The sequence below is a fragment of the Podarcis pityusensis genome (assembly GCF_964106645.2).
Source record: "Podarcis pityusensis genome assembly, chromosome: 11".
Lineage (NCBI taxonomy): Eukaryota > Metazoa > Chordata > Lepidosauria > Squamata > Lacertidae > Podarcis > Podarcis pityusensis.
The window spans coordinates 3,293,696-3,313,368 of record NC_138036.1 but is presented as its reverse complement, the minus strand read 5'-3'; the positions used below and the strand labels follow the sequence as shown (position 1 = coordinate 3,313,368).

At 46.0% G+C, this 19,673-nt stretch overlaps 1 protein-coding gene across 5 annotated transcripts in view; it reads right to left on the bottom strand.

Annotated features, from left to right (window-relative positions):
• UBAP2 (ubiquitin associated protein 2) overlaps window positions 1-19,673 on the bottom strand; it is an 84,631-nt gene that overhangs the window by 30,367 nt on the left and 34,591 nt on the right. For all 5 annotated transcript variants that reach the window (XM_080973428.1, XM_080973431.1, XM_080973430.1 and 2 more), the window contains 9 exons: window positions 18,357-18,457; window positions 17,209-17,261; window positions 15,415-15,482; window positions 13,598-13,787; window positions 12,111-12,324; window positions 11,672-11,949; window positions 8,829-9,001; window positions 6,388-6,598; window positions 4,683-4,722 (listed from right to left, as the gene is read on the bottom strand). In XM_080973428.1, the coding sequence (XP_080829554.1) occupies window positions 4,683-4,722; window positions 6,388-6,598; window positions 8,829-9,001; window positions 11,672-11,949; window positions 12,111-12,324; window positions 13,598-13,787; window positions 15,415-15,482; window positions 17,209-17,261; window positions 18,357-18,457 (1,328 nt within the window). The remainder of the gene's footprint in view (window positions 1-4,682; window positions 4,723-6,387; window positions 6,599-8,828; window positions 9,002-11,671; window positions 11,950-12,110; window positions 12,325-13,597; window positions 13,788-15,414; window positions 15,483-17,208; window positions 17,262-18,356; window positions 18,458-19,673) is intronic.

Here is a 19,673-nt window from a genome sequence, read left to right as displayed (position 1 = left end):
CTGTCTCTTCCGCCGTGACTGCATGCGAGCAGGCTACAAAGTGGCACATCTTTGTTAGTAGGTCTACCACCACCATGATGGCTGTTTTCCCCTTGGACTTCGGCAGATCAGTCATAAAATCTATCGACACTGCCTCCCAAGGTCGTTCTGGGGTTGGTAAGGGTTCTAATAGCCCCGCCGGTGCCCGCCTCTCCCCTTTGGCTCGCTGGCATTGCTCACACCCTCTTACATACTCCCGTACATCTTCCCTCACCTTAGGCCACCAAAATTCCCTGGTGACCAACCACATGGTTTTGTGTTGTCCAAAATGCCCCGCCGTGGGGCTGTCGTGCAACTGCTTGAGTACCCTCCCCCTTAAGTCTCCTTCAGGGATATACAGTGCCCCTTTGTAATACAAAGCTCCATTTCTTTCCTCGAAACCCCCTGGTTCCTCTCCCTCACCCCTAAGACCTCTGAGCTTATTCTGGGCGTATTCATCATTCTCTGTTTCCTCTACCAGTTCTCTTTGTCCCACCAATGCCGCCCCACACACCCAGCGGTCCTCTGGAATGACATGTCTCTCTTCGGGTGCTCCCTCCCCCTCCAAATATTCAGGTTTGCGTGAGAGAGCGTCCGCCCTAATGTTCTCTGGGCCTGGCACGTAACAAATCTCAAAGTTAAATTTGGAGAACTCCTGGGCCCATCTCACTTGCCGTTGGTTGAGCACTCGTGCCGTCCTCCAATACTCTAGGTTCTTGTGGTCAGTGCACACTTGCACCTTATGTTGTGCGCCAATTAGCAGGTGCCTCCATCTCCGGAACGCCTCATGAATGGCTAGTAGTTCTCGGTCATACACCGTGTAGTTCCTCTCGGATTTGTTCAGCTTTCGCGAAAAAAAGGCACACGGTCTCCACTCTGACTCCTCCTTCCCTGGCTGCAGAAGCACCGCCCCAATAGCTCTGTCTGATGCGTCAGTTTCCACTCTCATCGGTTTTTGTAAATCCACATGCAGGAGTTGTTGTTCCGAGGCGAAGGCCCTTTTTAGTTCCTCAAATGCTCGCTCCGCCTCCTCAGTCCAAACGAACTTCTTCTTACTGCTGAGACAGTCCGTAATGGGCGCCGTCAGGTGGGCAAAGTTTCGGATGAACTTACGATAGAAGTTCCCAAATCCTAGGAACCTCTGCACATCCTTCCTTGTTTTGGGTGTTTTCCATTCCAGCACCGCCTGGACCTTGCCGGGATCCATGGCCAATCCCTTGTCTGACAGGCGATACCCCAGGAATTCCACCTCCTTGGTATGAAACTGACACTTCTCCAGTTTCACCCACAGCTGGTTGGCTTGCAGCCTGCTCAACACTTCTCTGACGTCTCTCACATGCTGCTCCTCATTCTCAGAATACACCAACACGTCGTCTAAGAAGGCCACACAATTCTTGTAAAGCAAAGGCCCCAGGACGTGGTTCATAAACGATTGAAAGCACGCGGAGCCTCCTTGTAGGCCGAAGGGCATAACTAAATATTCAAATGCCCCCAAAGGGGTGAACATGGTGGTTTTCCATTCATCCCCCTTCCTTATTCGTATCAGGTTGTACGCCCCCCTTAGGTCCAGTTTAGTAAAAATCTTTCCCTTCCTGACCCTTGTCAAAATGTCGTCAATCCTGGGCATAGGGAAAGCCACTGGTTCTGACACTGCATTTAAGGCCCTGAAGTCACACACAAGCCTCGGCTTGTTCGTGTTTTTTTTATCCACAAAAAACACTGGGCTGCCCCCCACCGCCCTGGACTCTCTGATGAACCCTCTCTTCAGGTTCTTGTCAATGAACTCTCTTAGCTCCTGCATCTCTCTGTCTGACATGGCGTACAGCTTGCCTACAGGGAGCTGTGCCCCAGGGAGTAAATTGATTTGACAGTCAAAGGGTCTATGCGGGGGTAGTTGGTCAGCTTCCCTTTCGCTGAAGACGTCGCGGAGATCTGCGTATTGTCGTGGTACCTTCACGTTCTCCGTTACTTCAGTCCCTGCTAGGGTGGCTTGGGCCCCTGCCAAACCCTTTCCCTCTTTGCAGTGTTCTAAGCAATGTGCTGAACCAAAAGAAACCACTCTCTGATGCCAGCCCACCAGCGGATCATGTAACGCTAGCCAGCTCATCCCCAATATAATGGGAGCTCCTCCCAAGGTGGCCACATTAAACGCTATCAGTTCGGTGTGCCTTGCCACCTTCATTATCATTGGGACGGTCTGCAAGCTGACTTCTCCTCCCAACAGCTCCCTGCCATCGATCGTGGTCACCTGCAGGGGGTTGCTTAAAGGGATCGTCTGTATCTGGTGTTCAGCTGCAAACTCTTTGCTCATGAAATTGCAGGAGCTGCCTGAGTCCAACAGCGCCTTTATCTTTAGAGGGTGTCCGTTTGGCAGCTCTAGCGCCACTTCTATCACTAGGGCGGGTTTAGGAGGTTCTGGCGTGGGCACTTTCACTGCTCTTTGGCCTGGCTGCTGTGCCCCGACGGTGGCAGCCAGGCGTTGGCTTTTACTTGCTTCGGTATTTCTTCCTCTCTTCCCTCCACAGCTCCTACATCCCTTGCCATTCCTTCCTCTGGGGGCAGACTCTGGCAAAGTGACCTGGCTGTTGGCAGAGATAGCATTTCCGGGCGCCTTTTCCCTCCTTCTTTCCCCCCTCACTGGGCTTTGAAACTGCGCGCGCGCGCGCTGTTCCGATTTCCATCGGCTCTGCCGGCGGGAAAGTTGGCTCTGGAATGTCTGGAATGCGGAACTCCTTCCAACGTTCCCCCTTCCCTTCCCGCCTCTCCAATGCTCTCGCCTCCTGGCGCGCTCCTATGGTCAGCGCTGATTTGGTCAGCTGGTCCATAGACTCCGCCCTGGGCGCCCGGGAAAGTTCGTCTTTCACAGCCGAAGAAAGCCCTTCTTCAAAGAGCATTTGAATGGGTTCCGCCGATAGATCCCACCCCAATTTATGGATCAACATGGTGAACTCAGTCCAGTACTCACGGACAGATCGGCTCCCCTGTTTGCAAGCCATTAACTGTCTGCGGACCACTCCCTGTTCAATATCGCTGGAAAACATCAGATCCATGGCGCGAAAGAACTTCATCGTGTCCTTTAGGACGTCACTATTCGCTGCCATCAGGGGTCTAACCCAGTCTCTCGCCCCCTTTTCAAGATGCCCAATCACGAAAGCCACTCGTGATTCCTCGTCAGGGAATTCATCAAACTGCAGATTGAGGGCATATTGCATCTCTGTCCGAAAGCCATGATAGTCCTTGGGCTCCCCCCCAAACTTCTGCACCAATCCTGGTACCTTTCTGACGAGCTGGGTGTCTTTCCCCTTTTTGTCTGCATCCTGAGCCCTCCTCTCCTCAAGCCTCGCCGTCTGCAGCGCTAGCTGGACCTCCAACACCCGGTACCTTTCTTCCAGGCTTGGACCCGCTCCAGCTCCTGCTTCTCCGGTTCCGGCTGGGTTGCTCATGATGCCTTCTCCTGCACAAGCTGCTCACGAAGACTGTCGGAATGCTGTGATGGGACGATGAGCTGCTTGTGTGTAAAATCCTAGTCCCTCAGAGTTTGGTCAAGTTTGCAAACCTCTGTCTGTAACGGAGCCCCTTAAACATGGCTCCGTCAGTCGCTGGCAGATTCCGACAGTGGTTGCTTTCGGAATCGCTTCCAACATAAAAGCTCCTTAACGGAAACACGTCTTCTGGACTCTCTGCGTGACAGTTTCCGGCGAGGAGTGGGTGTCCCTACAGGAGGTCCTGAAACCTCCCCACTGTTTTCGCTGGAAGTGTCTCTGAGCCATCCCTCCAGCTCCCTTTCCCTCAGCTCAGCTCCTCTCCCCCTACTGGTTCCCTCTTCAGCTGCTGAGTCTCTCCCAACCTGTGTGAGCCCTTTCACTTCCCTTCCTTCCGATGGCAGTTCCCTGACAGAATTGGTGGGGAAACTGAAGCAAACGTAGGAAGAAAGCCCTGCAGCTGGATCAGGCCAAAGGCCCATCTAGTCCAGCTTCATTTTCATAGCAGCCAACCAGATCCCTCTGGAAACCCCACAAGCAGAACCTGAGTGCAACAGCATTCTCCCCATGTGCGCTCCCAAGTAACTGTCATTCAGTGGAGGTAGACTAGCCTAGCGATCTGCCATCAGACCTGAAAACCATGCCCCAAAAGAGGAGAGCAACAAATCAAAGGCTGGCAGTCAGCAGAATGCTAACTCAGTCCAGGATTGACTAAACTTCAGCCTAGCTTGGGAAATATCCCGAATGAGGCTGAACTCACATATGCAACTGCACAGAGACCACAAAGAGCCACCAAATGCGCTGGCCTCATACAGGATACCAGCTCCCTGCAGGATTGCCGCAGATATTCTTAGTGAATGATTTTTAAAAGGGATGCAGTGTCAGCCCTGTCAAAAGTCTGGGCTTGGGCACAGGGTGCATGCAGAGGAAGCAGGAAATAGCCTGAACTCAATATGGTTAACTGCTAACACCCATCTGTACACCAGGTGGCAAGCTTCACACAGCTGGCTTGATTGTGAACTACTAAGGCCTGCATGGAAAACCAGCATAAGCGCTGCAAGTACAAAATATGGTCCTCACCACCCTGATCTCCAAGAGAAGAAGGCTATCAACTCATACTACAAAAGTGCACAGCAAGGAAAAACTAGTAACTCCATGCATAACAAAGGTTTATGAACTTACTGTCAAGGGTTGGCTGTGTTCGCACACTGCTGTGTCCATTCTGGAAGAGTAATCAAATAATATTAATTAGCGTATCAGCTCTCCAAAAGTGAAATGAAACAGGTAGCTAAATCTCAGCTAACACAGCAGGAAAGGAAAGGAATTCGGCTCAGGTCATTTTTTGTGTGCTAACATGCAAAAACAGTGAGAAATTATGTGTAAGGGGCATACATTAAGGGGTACGTTCTACTAACTCAAAGAACCTTGTAATAAATTGGGGGCAGTCCATCTAAATTGTGGCAGGTTTTTAGCAATGTTATCTTTTAAAATCCAGCTTTAACCCGACAAACGCTTTTTCAAAGTCATTGCTGTTTTCTGTTAGCCTGTGTGACGGAGCAGGCGAAAAAACAAATAAGACTATGGTTGGTCATTAATGATCCCCGCCATATGTACGTACATATGTATGTATGTTTCTCTTTCTTTCTTTCTTTCTTTCTTTCTTTCTTTCTTTCATATATCACCTTTCTGCCAAGGTGGCTTACACTTTTAAGTATTAAAATGAGTGATGCAAAATGTAAGGTTGGTCAGAGGGAAGGAGGAAATAAGCTGGCCAGAGTTTAGTGAGGATGCTTGTTAACAGGCAGGGATTTTCAAAGGTAAGTGACTATTGCTTGGCACTTTTAAAGTGCAAGTTCTGCAAATGCATGTCTTGGTTTGTGTATGTTGTAGTGTACACAGGGTGCAGCGCTCATCTCACTTTTCAGGCCGAGTGAGCCAGCGTTTGTCTGCAGACAGCTTTCTAAGTTATGTGGCCAGCACAACTAAACCACTTCTGGTGCAATAGAACACAGTGACGGAAGCCAGAGCGCACAAACACCATTTACCTTCCTGCTGCAGTGGTACCTATTTATCTACTTGCACTGGTATGCTTTCAAACTTCTAGGTTGGCAGAAGCTAGGACAGAGCAAAGGAAGCTCACCCCATCGTGCGGATTCAAACTGCTGACCTTCTAATCAGCAAGCCCAAGAGGCTCAGTGGTTTAGACCACAGCGCTACCTGTGTCCGAGCAAGCATACCTAGACTTTCAAATATCCCCTGCTATGACAAGTGACTGTCTCTTAAGCTTATTAAGTCTTTTGCAGTTTGAACAGTTCCTGCCAATTGATCACTGGTACTGTTTAAATTTTTGTAATCAGTTATGCTAGTCCCCAACTCATTAGACAGTCTTCAGGAAAGACTGTAGTTCTCAGTGTTGGTTTGATAATGCTGCTAGCCTACTTTACAGGGTTATTGCAGATTACTGAGCATATGTGCAAAGCACTTTTGACTGCTCAAGGACTTTCAGGTTGCATTGACTCCAAAACATTGTGGCTTCATTTGAAAAGACAAAGCAATCAATATGGCATTGCTGCTAGATGCTGCCCAGCTGGGATGTAAAGAACAGTGGGATATAACTCCGATAAAATATGGTTTGTTCTTAAATGTGTTCTTTTACAATGCATCATTTTGTTGTTTGCCACCTTGGGCTCCTTTGAGAAGAAGGGAAGGACAAAAGTCTAATAAACAGAATAAAATATTTCAGTCAACGATATCTGAAGCCAAGCCTGAGACACTGTGAGCAGTATGATGAATTAGGCCTTAGGTCATTTATCTCAACCCAGGCCTCCATAAGCAAGCTGCACTATGGTGACATTTCCACAACGGATGCTTTGCAAAACCTACTCACCGTGACAGCAGCTGAGATTGGTTCTGATAGAGGCACGGAACTTTGGTATGTTATCCTGCTATGCACAGAGGCCTGGTCGAAGGAGGACGTGGTTGTTATGGGACTAGCAGTCTGGGAGGAACCGCTGAGGCTGGCAGAAGTGATGGCAGGGGTGGCATAGGTGGGCTCCTGCACTGTATTGGACATTGGCAAAGAGGTATTCAAAGGATCGCTGGAAAAAACAAAAGTCATTTGACATCACAGTTAACACAGATTCAGATATCATCATGAAGTTAACCAGCTCTCAAGAAAGCTGCTTTGAACCAGATATGCAAGTTTCAACAGCTTAAAATAAGGAAAGGCCTATGCTGGATGCTCACACAACTCAAAAACAAAGAGGCCTTCAGTTCTTGGAGTTCTGCCACAAGGGCAAAGTCAAAAATTTGAGACGACCTTTGAAGTAAATCAACACCAGTTATTTCCCATGGCTCTGCGTCACTGTTTCCAGGTAAAAAGACTTTGCTCCTGGCTTTTAAGAGAAATCCAAGGGAAGGCATAATAGTTGTGAGTGGTGTCAAGAGGGGAAATGTTTTGCCTCCCCTTCTTGCAACATTAAAACCCAGTATGGCAGTCCTGAGCTCAGGGCTGGCCCAAGACATTTTGGCATCTGAGGTAAATCACAAAATGCTACTCCCCCTCCCCACTAGGAAAAAAGAGGTGAGTGAAGATCTGCATCAGGAGCAAGGGGAAACAAAGATCTACATTGGGGTCTGCTACCACAGTGGATCCTGCCACCTGAGGAAGTCCCCTCACCCTGCCACATGGGTGGGCTTGTTCTGCCTGAGCTTGCTACCAAAGGTAAACACAGAAAACCAAATAGTGGCTTTCTTGGCCCATTAGGAAAAATCCAAATACCTTATCGGGCCAATGCTTTTATTAGGCCAATTAATAAGTCACAAACTAGTGTGCAAGTGTTTGTCCAGCCCAAAAAACTCTCATAATCAGACTAGATAATAAAAAACACGGGGGAAGGAGGGGAGAGAAAAAAGGCTGTTTTTCAAGACATCCATGTCTGCACCTGGTACAAGTCTTAACATGGAATGTGGGAGGAGGTAGCAGACATTCATATGTGACCCTTTCAGGGGCTTTGTAGGTTCCACCCTGGGCTGCCAGGAAGGACACAAAAATGACTGATCCCCCATCTCTGCAAACACTGCGTTTGAGAATTAGAGAGAGTGAGGACCAGCCATTATAATACATGCAACCAAGGTAAACTTAAGCCACTGTGAAGACTTAACTAACAGAACTCACTGCCACCAGACACGATGATGACCGCTATCGTGGCCTTAAAGAATTGCTAGATAATTCACAGAAAATAGCTCTATTCTGAGGCTATTAGCCAGGTTAATTAAACAGAGCCTCCATTTGCTAAAGGCAGCCTGAGATGCTGGGGACAGAAAAGGGGAAAAGATACTGCCATGCCCCGCTTTGTGTGCATCTGGCTAGCTGGATTTTTGGCCTAATCCAGCAGGGCTCCTATGTGCACCACAAGGACAACTTCCCTACTTCACAAACTCAGCTGTCATTTTACTCAGTAGACTCACAAGGCCACAGCTGTACGAATCTGCTTTATCACTGTAACCCTGAGCTACAAAATGCTCTTGCACAGTACTCTTGTCAGTACATTAAGATGATCATCTCTGAGCGACAAAACTGTCAATGCTTGTAGCGGCACAGAGCCAGGGCACACAAGGTGTGGTGCACTTTCTTCATATTCTGACTTGTGTTCTTCTTCCTGTGCATTCTCCTTTAGGGCACTGCTTCGTTTGGCAGTCGGAAAATTTGAACTGGGGATATAAACCTGGACCTCAGGTCAGCTAATTCCTCATCTTTAGCCCAAATCCTCTGCAACGCTCATGGATGAAAAGGATGCTTTTTTGTTGTTGTTGTTGCTATTGAGGCTTATTTCAATAAAGAGCCTGTCCCTTCCTGAGCTCCTATTTGCAATCTCAAGTCTTCTCATGTAGCACTTTAAGACCCAAGCCCAATGCTGCCAAGGAATAAATGGGAAGCCAAACCGCCCAGAGCGGCTGGGGCAACCCAGTCCGATGCACTGGGTATAAGAAATAAATTATTATTATTTTGTATTTTACTACAGACAGCTGTGGGAGTTTACATAATTAGGGAGTTCATAGGAAAGCTAAGGCATCCACAGCATCCATTTCCACTTCCAGCCTGATTTTCAATGCAGGTCTTCGCAGCCAGCAAGTAATAAACCTCTTTACATTTAGAACCCTACACCCAGGATTCTCTTATTTACAAGTAGATCTGTTTCAGCCCCGGGAGGGTTGTGCCACAGAGTCCCTAGAACAAAACACCTTTATCTTCAGACATCTTCCCTGACACAAAATCAAGCTTGGTGAGAAGCAGACCACAGGACAGAAGCGGAACAGTGTGCATACTTTATGGGCTTTGGGTACAGGATGTTGTTGGGTGCCTGGCTGGTGTTCTCGTAGCTTGAAGCAGTTCCAAACTCCGAGAGAGAAGGCTCCAACCCAAACTCAAGAGCGCCAAACTGCACATTTAACCCTGATACGTCTGTGGATCCAGGCATCTCCACAGCAGAGGAAGGGATCTGAAAATGAAGGAACATGTTGGTAATCTGTTGATTTGGCACCAGAATGAATCATTTCTGCCGCACAGATGCTGCTTTGTACAATATATTTACTTTATTTCTATTTAAGGCGTGAATATCCCACTCATAAAACAGATTTCCAAATGCAATTAAATGTACCCTCCACAAATCCCTACAACCAGAAAAACAGTGTGGTGCAATTTAACAGCAAAAGCTAGAATAATACTATTCAACAGACATTAGGAGTTCAAGAGAAGAAAACAGTCTCAACTCGACAGTCGAAAGTGCCATGTGCCATATAAGGGTCCTAGGGAAGGGAATCCCAAAGCTGCAGCAACAACACAGAAAAGGCCCCGCTCTCCAGCCACGTGACCTCTAAAAGGCAGGGACAACGGTCCTCAGAGAAGAGCTCAAAAAGGGCAGGCAGGTTTATACCCTCGTCCCAAACCATATAACAGCTTTATGGGCCAAGACACACAGCATTTGTGCCAGGAAACAAAATGGGGTGCAAAGAAACAGGGAAACAACTTGATTTCAGATTAAGGAGACCTTGACTTTTAGGAATGTATTTGCTGCCAGTCAGTGGGAGTAATAAAGATTAAGCCAAATAAAAACGTCATCTCATAGCTGCAAGCAGCATTCACCCCCCCCCCCACAAACAGAGTTTGGGAGAGATTTGTACAACAACGTCGCTGGAAAAATACCAAGCTCCCACCTTCTAAACATCTCAAGAATTCCCAGATTTGCACACAGAATGCCAACAAGTGCATGCTGTTCAAATTTACCCTTATTTTGAAAGCTACATAGGCAGCTGCATTAACGTTTTGAAGATTATGTGATCTGCACAGCACTCGACACCTGCTAAGTTTATTAAGCAGCTTAAACTTTAAACTCCAGCATCCAGCTACAAAAGCCAGACTACCGTCTTGCACAAAACAAAACAAGCAGCCAGATAAGGGACATTCTGAGGAAGATCTATCAATGTAGGTTCTTCTGTCTCCAAAACAAGACTACAGCCCAAGTGCAACTGCATTGTGCAGCTGTACAAAATTAGGCTTATGGAAAGCATGTTTTAATTTATGGGAAGGCAAGTTAAGGGCACCCATTTGTTTCTGAAGCTATTTTGACTCTGGTGAAAATGTTTAAGATCACCTCTCCCCACAACCATGAGCAGCAGCTTCTGTTTAAATATAAGTGAACATACACACACCTTCATTATTATTAACATAAAAGTACTGTTTTTAAAAGGTTTTTTTTTAGTGTTTTATTGTTTACATATAGTTGTAAACCTCCTAATATTTTGTGAAATAGCAGTATATACCGTATTTTTCGCTCTATAACACGCACCAGACCATAACACGCACGTAGTTTTTAGAGGAGGAAAACAAGAAAAAAAATATTCTAAACGAAACAGTGGATATATGATTTTTGTGGTTCATGCTGTGGCCACAGACATGTGATCTGACAGTGAGTTTGGAGTAGCCCAATGCAAAAATCCTGAGGATCCATGTGGATCCATGCTTTGTAACCACGTTTTTGCACCACTGCGGCCCCAGGCAACAGTGGGTGCGTGCTTTTTTTGGTACAAGATGTAGCCATGGACATGCTATGTGATCTGATGGTGAATTTGGGGTGACCCAGTGCAAAAATCCTGAGGATCCATGTGGATCCGTGCATTGTAACCATGTTTTAAGTGGGGAAGGAAGGAAAAGCACTCAAGGGACAAGGAACACGCGTGGTGTGTGTGGAGAAGGATGCTGCTAATAATGCAGGAGAGGAGTTTAAGGGGAGAAGGAACACGTGTGGGGTGTGTGGAGAAGGATGCTGCTAATAATGCAGAAGACGGGTTTAAGGGGAGAAGAAGCATGCGTGGGGTGGGTGGAGAAGGATGCTGCTAATAATGAAGAAGAGGGGTATAAGGAGAGAAGTCTCCTCTCCCCTCCCGCTTTGCTCCTTTAAAGAAGCAGGATCTCTGTCCCTCTCTCCTCCCCACTCAGCGGCTCTTCTCCTGCTTTGCTGTTTCAAAGCGAGCCACGGAGGAGGGAAGGAAGGGAACCATGGATCCTCTGCTCACGACTGCAGCAGATCCCCTCCGCTACCCGCAGGCATTCGCTCCATAACACGCACAGACATTTCCCCTTACTTTCTAGGAGGAAAAAAGTGAGTGTTATGGTGCAAAAAATACGGTAAATACTTTTATACCTAAATAATCCTAACAGATATACTGCTTACTGCCAAAATAGGCTTCTCAAAAAGACACCTATATGAAGGCTTGGCGATATTGTACATTTATTTAATCTGTTAGGAGGCAGGTATTTGAGTGAAGCTGAGGCTCCAATACTTTGGCCACCTCATGAGAAGAGAAGACTCCCTGGAAAAGACCCTGATGTTGGGAAAGATGGCGGGCACAAGGAGAAGGGGATGACAGAGGACGAGATGGTTGGGCAATGTTCTTGAAGCTACCAACATGAGTTTGACCAAACTGCGGGAGGCAGTGGAAGACAGGAGTGCCTGGCATGCTCTGGTCCATGGGGTCACAAAGAGGCGGACACGACGCAACGACTAAACAACAACAACAAATTGAGTGAAGCTCTTTCATGAGTTGACGGCCTTCGCCTATGTCTAGCAAGGGCAATACTGCCAATGCTTGAGCTCTGCAGCTTTACCCACCTTTGAAGCTGGGGGTATCCTCCGTTTTGGCGGCTTGATCTGTTTCTGCTGCGTTTGCTGGGAAGGCGCCACCTGGCTATCGGCAGACAGGCTGGGGAGGTGCAGCATTTTGCTGGCAGCCATTGAGCTGTCAACCGGTGATGGCTCCCGGGCTTTCTGTGGGGTGAAGGATTCCAATCCAGGAGGTGGGGCAGGGGCTGCCAGTGTTTGCTGCTGCTGCTGCTGCCGCTGCGTCAGCTGACTCAAAACTGGGGATGGTTCAGGCTGGGATTTGAAGTCTAAGCACCAAGACCAAGGGGAGAAAATGAACAATTACATCATCCCTTGCTCCAGAAACTGCTACTTGGTCAGTGGGTTTCACTAGACAGCAATAAAGTTGCTGCTTGTTCCCTCCCCCCACCCCACCCCGCTTTAATCAAAGGGGTCAATGAACACTTACCAAACTGACTGAGGATAGAAGGCTGTGAAACTGACGGTTTTACATCCCAGGATGATGTTGTGGTTGTGGAAATGGGGGAGTTTGTACTGAGAGAACCTTGCGACGGGAACTGGCCCAAGCCTGGAGATTTCAACTGGTCTAAAATCTGAGATCCAGTGGAATTGGCCAGCTTTGAAGATCCAAGCTCTCCAAACCCTGAACAGAGGACTGAAGGCTAATGAGAATGGGGAGAAGAAAAACACACCAAGGTTCACTAGACTTAATACACAGCAATTCATGTTTTATAATATATTACAGAATAATACAAATACTTTATACACAGCCAGTTATTAAAAACGCAAATGTCTGTGGGAATCTCTGATATCTTTAGTGCTCACCTTCTACATCCGGGGATGAGAACATTTTTGGCCCTGCAGGCCAGATCATTATCAACCCTGCAGAGGGCCAACTTTGGCAGGTGGGGTAGCCCACCTGTAAATCATGACATCAGCTGAGTGATAGGAGGGCAGTCCCACCCAACTGCCAAAGTAGACTTATGGAGGTGTGGGAGATAAGTCTGCTTCACCAACACGTTCCCTACAGGAAATGCCCTGGCAAAGGAGCACCCAGCAGGATTCAACCCTGCCCATCAGCTGATGTTGCCCGGTATCTTCAGGGCATGGACATATGGACATGGTTCAGGGAAAATGGTCTTTCTGGCCAAACAGAACCTCCAGCCGACCGCGATTGGCCCACAGGCTATAGGATCCCAATCTCTGCTGTATAGAAACTAAGCTTAAGCACATGCAACTGTTCTTGAGCATAGACCCCTGTGACCTTTCTCCCTTCCTTCTTCTCTGTCGATATTTGGTTTGTGAACACCCTGGAGGAGAAATCTGCTTTTTTGCTTACATTACTCTGTACACTCCCATAGGAATCATTGTAGTAGTAAATATGACATAGAAAGTAGAAAAATGAATACAAACAAATTTATAAATTCATGCCTATGGGATAGTTTTAGGGGGAGGGAAGGATGAAGCTGTGCCAGATATAGTGAAATATTCTTTGTTTCGAGAACGATACCTGCCTGTACTAGCAAAGCAATTTTCGCAGAGCTAGAAGACTCAGAAAGTTTTCATTTCCACATGCAGCAGTCAGATATGTGCTTGGAAAGAATGCATCACAGTCCTCCAGCCTGGAAGCGCTCTCAATTTCACGAGCAAAACTGCTTTATTTTAATTAATATGCACAGAGTATCCTCTGCTGTACTTTCAAGAATCAATACAAGTAGGTCACTTCAGCCACTGACAGGGAACAAGTCAGTATACCAAAGATGGGGCTCCCCAAGCGAGGCTGGAAACACTAAGGTTATCCTTTGCAAGAACAGGCTCACATGCCATGTCATGGCAATCTAACTTCACTTTTGCAAATAAGTAGGCAAGACGGCAAACATTATTCAGGGCACAGAACTGCCTGGCATTTTTAAATAGCATCCAGGGCAACATTACCAGGCTCTGCGGAGAATAGGAGTTCACAGTGCTTGTGTTGCTTGCTCCCAAGGCCATCTGAGAATCGTGTTGGGAATTTGTGAAGACCAAAGCCTGCCCAAAGCCTTGCTGCTGAGGAGTCTCGAAGGAGTTTGCCTCAGTTTCTTGGCCAGACGTTACAGACTTCTGAAGCAGCGTCACCAGGTCGATGCTACAAGACAGGATGTGAAGACCAGGGATCAGCAAACTTTTTCAGCAGGGGGCCGGTCCACTGTCCCTCAGACCTTGGGGGTGGGGTGGGGGATGAACGAATTCCTATGCCCCACAAATAACCCAGAGATGCATTTTAAATAAAAGGACACATTCTACTCATGTAAAAACACCATGCAGGCCCCACAAATAACCCAGAGATGCATTTTAAATAAAAGGACACATTCTACTCATGTAAAAACATGCTGATTCCTGGACAGTCTGCAGGCTGGACTGAGAAGGCAATTGGGCCAGATCCGGCCCCCGGGCCTTAGTTTACCTACCCATGGTCAAGACGCAAAGGAGGCACAGATGTGAGGAAACCATATTTTGACTTAAAGTAGTTCTGGTCACCCCTACTCAATGCTGCAAGTTAGGGTATTGTACACCTGAAGCACCCCTGACAAGTATTTGTCCAACATTCTTATTGACAGCATCCAAACAGATTAGGTCATTTTCTGATGTTATAATGTTGCCTGTGGTAAGAAGTTACTCCTAAGCGGTTTCATTTTATCTTGCCTGAGAGACACCCAAAACCTAAATGCAAGGGAGGCAATTTGTTTTAACAATGAATGCCCTGTCAGAGAAAGAGGACAGAGGCAGATCTCAATCTGGATATTCTGAGCATGTAAATTACTCTTAAGTTGCAAGTCATATTTACAGACCTGACTGCTGACAAATCACCAGATACTGGCACCACTTCAATCATTATCTTAATTTGAAATATGAAATCTTAAATTAGTCAGATCTTTGGGGGGGAAGCTGGATTACACTTCACAAAAAAATCTCAAACACAGCACAATCAAGTAATTGGCCAGCTTCTTCGCATGGTGTACTGTTCTTCCATAATCCGGCTTTTCAGAGAATTTAGAATTAGTCATAAATGAGCTCCAGGAGGCAGCAAAAAGGAGGATAATGGATGGCCAGAAAAACTGAAAGAAGAGTTGAAGCCAGCGCAAATAAATAACATACATGAGGGAGGAGCAAGAAAAGGTCCACATTCTTGACCCGATTCCACCTTCATTTTTTCAGATACAAACTGAAAGCAGTGGTTTCTCATCTGCATTGCATCCATGTACATTCACAAGCCCACATTATTTGTGGGTGCAATATATTTCTCTCTCTCTCTCTCTCTCTCTCTCTCTCTCTCTCTCTCTACCACACACACACACACACACACACTCACTCACACACACCAAAGAGATTCAATTTCTTAAAAAACCAAACTGATTGCAAGTCAACTATTCCATCATCTGAGATAAAACTTATCTGACTTAAGCCAAAAGTTTAGAACAACATCCAATACACACAACCCCTGATTTATGCATGTTCACTGCATGTGCAAATGTGCATACATGCCGAACACAGAAGTAACCTGAAAACGTCACAAAAGGGGGCAGAGCGAGAGGGGGCAGAGGTGGGCTGAACGGGGTGTTTGCAGGCTTTTTCAATGGGATTTCAAATATGCACCATTTCACTGATGCGCACAGTGACCTACTGCACTTCAAAGCACAAACACGGCAGGAACTAGTTTGTGTGAATGGCTCATCTAGATGTGGAACAGAGAAAGAGAGCAGGGAAAGGTATACCTTTGGCCAGCAGCAACGTGGTTCTCCACTGGGACAGATGAAGCAGTGAAGACCTTTGTTTCTGAAAGCTGAGACATGGGGGTGGAGAGAGAAAGAAATTGAATTTTAGCCACATTAAACACACAATTCTTTTTCAGGAGACAATATTCACGAGAAAGACAAGAAGAGACATGCTGAGCAAGACAAAGTGTTCCATCTAGCCAATTTGCTTGCCTCAGAACTATGGCCCGTACAAACGAATTTCAGGAAGGAAACTGATACAAAAAAGGGGTTCTCAAGCTTGATAGGAAATTGGATTCCCCTCAGTATAGATATATAGCTGGAGATCATCTGGTGCCATAACAAAGTGCTCTGAGCTCCTAGGAAGAAGGGGTGCATATAAACACATTAAAGAATCCAGGGAAGTTACAGCAGAAGAGTCTCTCAGTAAAGAGGGTTTGCAGACTAGGGTTAAGTGGCCAATACGTAACAGGAACCAAAGGCACATGCTGGCCAAGGAAAAGGGGTGAGGGGAGAGGCAGAATGCTATGCTGGCCTGGAGTGATCAGGCCAAAACCATCACAAGACAGCAGTGGAGCCAGCTCAGGATCCAACAGGTCCTGCTCACTCCCAAGACTGAAAGTGCCTTACTTTATGATAGCCTAGAAGGACAAAGGAAGCTTCCCGTGAGGATCTTATTTTTTCTGATGCCCAGGTAACCTATAGGTGGGTCAGTGGTCTCTTGGGATAAATCCTGAGTTGAACTGTGTAAAGCAAGCTCCAACCCCTCCAAAAGCAGTAAAAGGCAGAAGAGTCTCTTCTCGGCAAGATCAGCTACCTTATCAGTCTACAGACTGCACTGTCCTTGTGGCCAGAACTGATGCTACAGACTGGGAATCATTTTCAAACGGGTGATGGCTCAGAGAGCCTGCTGAGGACGGTGGCATTTATCAGATCACATGATGTTCCCAGCAGCTGAAAAGTTTTTTGTTACACAGAATCCAATAAGGCTTCTGGGAAGCAATTTAATCTGCTTCTGGGCGAGCCCAATCATGGCACAAAAGCAAACAACAACAACAAAAATCCCTCACTGGCGCATTGGCAAGTTCCTCGAAACAAACAGATGATGAATTGTGGTTGCCAGTTGCTTTGCAAGAGTCTCACTGCCACACTGAGCCCCTCTTAGCAAGAATCATCTGTTCAGAAGCAAACTTGGGGGTAGGCTGCAGGTTTAAATGTGTCCATCATTCATCAAATTCGCAGAGTATTTGAACCAAAAAGCTTCTGCGCAGCCCCAAACTACCTAAGAATATCAGTTACCAAGGATGATCAAGGGATAAGTGCCCCTTTCACACACTACTTGTGTACTTTCCATGAAGGAAGAAATAGAGTGGACGTGAAGGAGCAAAGTGGGAAATGTTTTTCTCACATTTAATTTATTTGCTCAGTTTATATCCCACACTTGCCTTTGAAGTAGCTCAGTCAACAGAACTAATGAGAGAATTTGTGTAGTCCTGCTTTTACCATAAAGACTCACACTGAACTTGGGATACTGTTCAAACATTTCTTTCCAAAGAATCTTTACAACGCAGCTTAGATGAGATTTGGCCAGCCCTGGTGCAGCAAAGATTCTTTTGAAAAGAGACATTTGAACAATATATCGGGATTAAAATTAGTCAAAGTTCAGGCAACGTTCAAGGCAAGGTGTCCCAAAAACTAGCAAAATGTTCTAGGTAGCTCATTCAGAAGGAAGTGGCATTGGCTGATCAGAGAATGAATTCAGTGTTCCTGCCTACCCAATGATTACAGACTTACATCTTCATTCCAGTCTTCAGCAGTCCATTCTTCTATTGTGTTCTTCCATGCTCCTATGGCAATAAAGGAGAGAAAAGACAATCAACCCACAATTCCTGGCCCCATACATCCCCCTTGACAGATCCATCCCTAACTGGAAACCCATGTGAAAAGAAATAGAAGTTTAGGGTAAAACTTGCAAGGTTATTAATTACCATACTTATTATGATAGCTTTCAGCAACCTAATGAGTCCTCCATTAACACTGTCTAAATTCAACAGAATTATTATTTTCTGAAATAGCTCAAAACAAGCCCACAACTGCCTCCCAATGCTCAGGGCATCCATCTGCTGGTGCTGTCATCAATGGCGCAGTGTTTTAGGATAGAGATGAAGGCTGGCAGAGTAAAGATTAGGGAACATAACGTTTTTTTCCTACAATTTATTTTGAAAACCCCACTGTTGCATTTAAGGAAAACTCAAGAGCAGCATAGGCCAGATTGTACCATACAGTTCAAGCAGTGCCCTCTAAGTTAAAAATTGTAAAATTGTCTTCTGTCACAGCTAGGTCCCACCTGTTGCCAACATCTTAGAAAAAGAGGACAGACCATCTACTTTCTTCATAAGGACTTGCCCTGAGTCTTTGAAATCAGTTGGGAACTGGGAGTAGGGAGGTTGCCATTGCAATGGGGCACCTCTGAAGCCCAGTGTGACTACAGGAGCCAAGCCCAATCCAACACTGTGGAAGGGCAGGATGTGTAGCAAGCACAAAATCTAAGGAGCTTCCTCTACACACACACACACAGAGAGAGAGAGAGAGAGAGAGAGAGAACCCAGAATTCTCTTACTGAGGTGGTCCCAATCCCCTCCTCTCCCAATGTAGTACAAAGGTGGCCACAGAAAGCCTCCTTTCTAAGATAAAGGATCAGAATCAGCAACACAATTGCAACAATATTCGAAGGCACTTCCCTGCCTTCAGTTTTGGAAGCCCAAACCTCTTATCTATATCCTGTGAGGACATGCACATGCGCACACTACAATGTTGTGTTTTAATGTTGTAACCCAGGTGAAGCACAGGTCATTATCATTATGAATAAGGATAGTAATATTTTTGCTAATGTTAACTCTGGTACATTTGTAATTCTCAAATCTTTGGCGGTGTTGCCTCACCTGTTCCATCATCTGCCTCATTCTGCCCAGACTCCCAAGATTCTTTTGTTCCAAAGCCATCTGTAGCAGAAGACTCCGTATAATCTGCAGGGTTAAACGTCCTACAGGTCAAGAGAGTTGAGAAAGTCAGAAATATACAGAAAGATGAGCTTGTGTACCTGCCTTAGACAGAGTAAGACCATTGGCTGGTCTAGTCTAACACTGCCTCTTCCAACAGGCAACACTTCTCTGGGAAGTTGAGGGCACTGACTCTAGGGTCTTGAGCAGGTAAACCATGTGCTCTTCCAGAGAAGTCTGGAATAGGGAAGTGCCACTATGAACATGCACACCCAGCAATCATAAAAGAAACCCCTTCTTTAGCATCGCTAAAACTGGATTAGGAGATAGGTGGATGGGGAGAAAACAGCTTCCTATCAATTTCTTAAATGGCTATTACTAACTAAATAGAATGCGTCAAAGTTTCCCTGTTGTTGGTCTGGAAACTGCAGTTTGTGCAGACTACAGAACTTGCACTTTTAACTAGTATCATATAATATTTGTTCTCCACCTGTCTCTCAGGACAGCAGGACCTATGCTTTGGAACTCCCTACCTATGGACACTAGGCCAGCAATCTCACTGTACTGTTTTATAAAATGGTCTGGAAACTAAAAACATCTTCACTAGCTGCCAGTGCACTTCTGGGTGGGATTCAGAAGGATGGCATTATATGGTCAACATATTTGACTATATGAGTCTGCTTGTTTGCTGGAATAATCATCCTATACCCCACTCTTGGGAGGTCAGACAGGTAACAAGGAAGGGCCATTTCAGTGACAGTACCTAGGCTGTGATAAACCTTCCTAGAGACATTCCCTTGCCCCTCCATCCTGCTACCACTTTGTTGACTGCAGAGGCACATTAAAACATTTATAACAAATTAATTTTAATGAGAGACAGCTTGAGGGTCCTTCTGCTTATATTATAAAATGGCTTAGAAGCCATTTGGGCATGTAAGCAGTACTGTAAGCATGCAACTTATGCGAGTGTTACGCTCCAGGAATCACATCTAAAGCCCAAATAACATATAGTCTAATAATAATAATAATAATAATAATAATAATAATAATAATTTTATTATTTATACCCTCCCATCTGGCTGAGTTTCCTCAGCCACTCTGGGCGGCTCACAGCAATACATCAGAACATACTAAAACATCAAACATTGAAAACTTCTCAGCAGGTGGGATGGTCAAAGTCAACTTTCCTGGAAACCCACCTTATTTCCAATTTTTAAACTTTTTTTTTTAGCCACATGCACAAAGCTGAATGTGCACAAG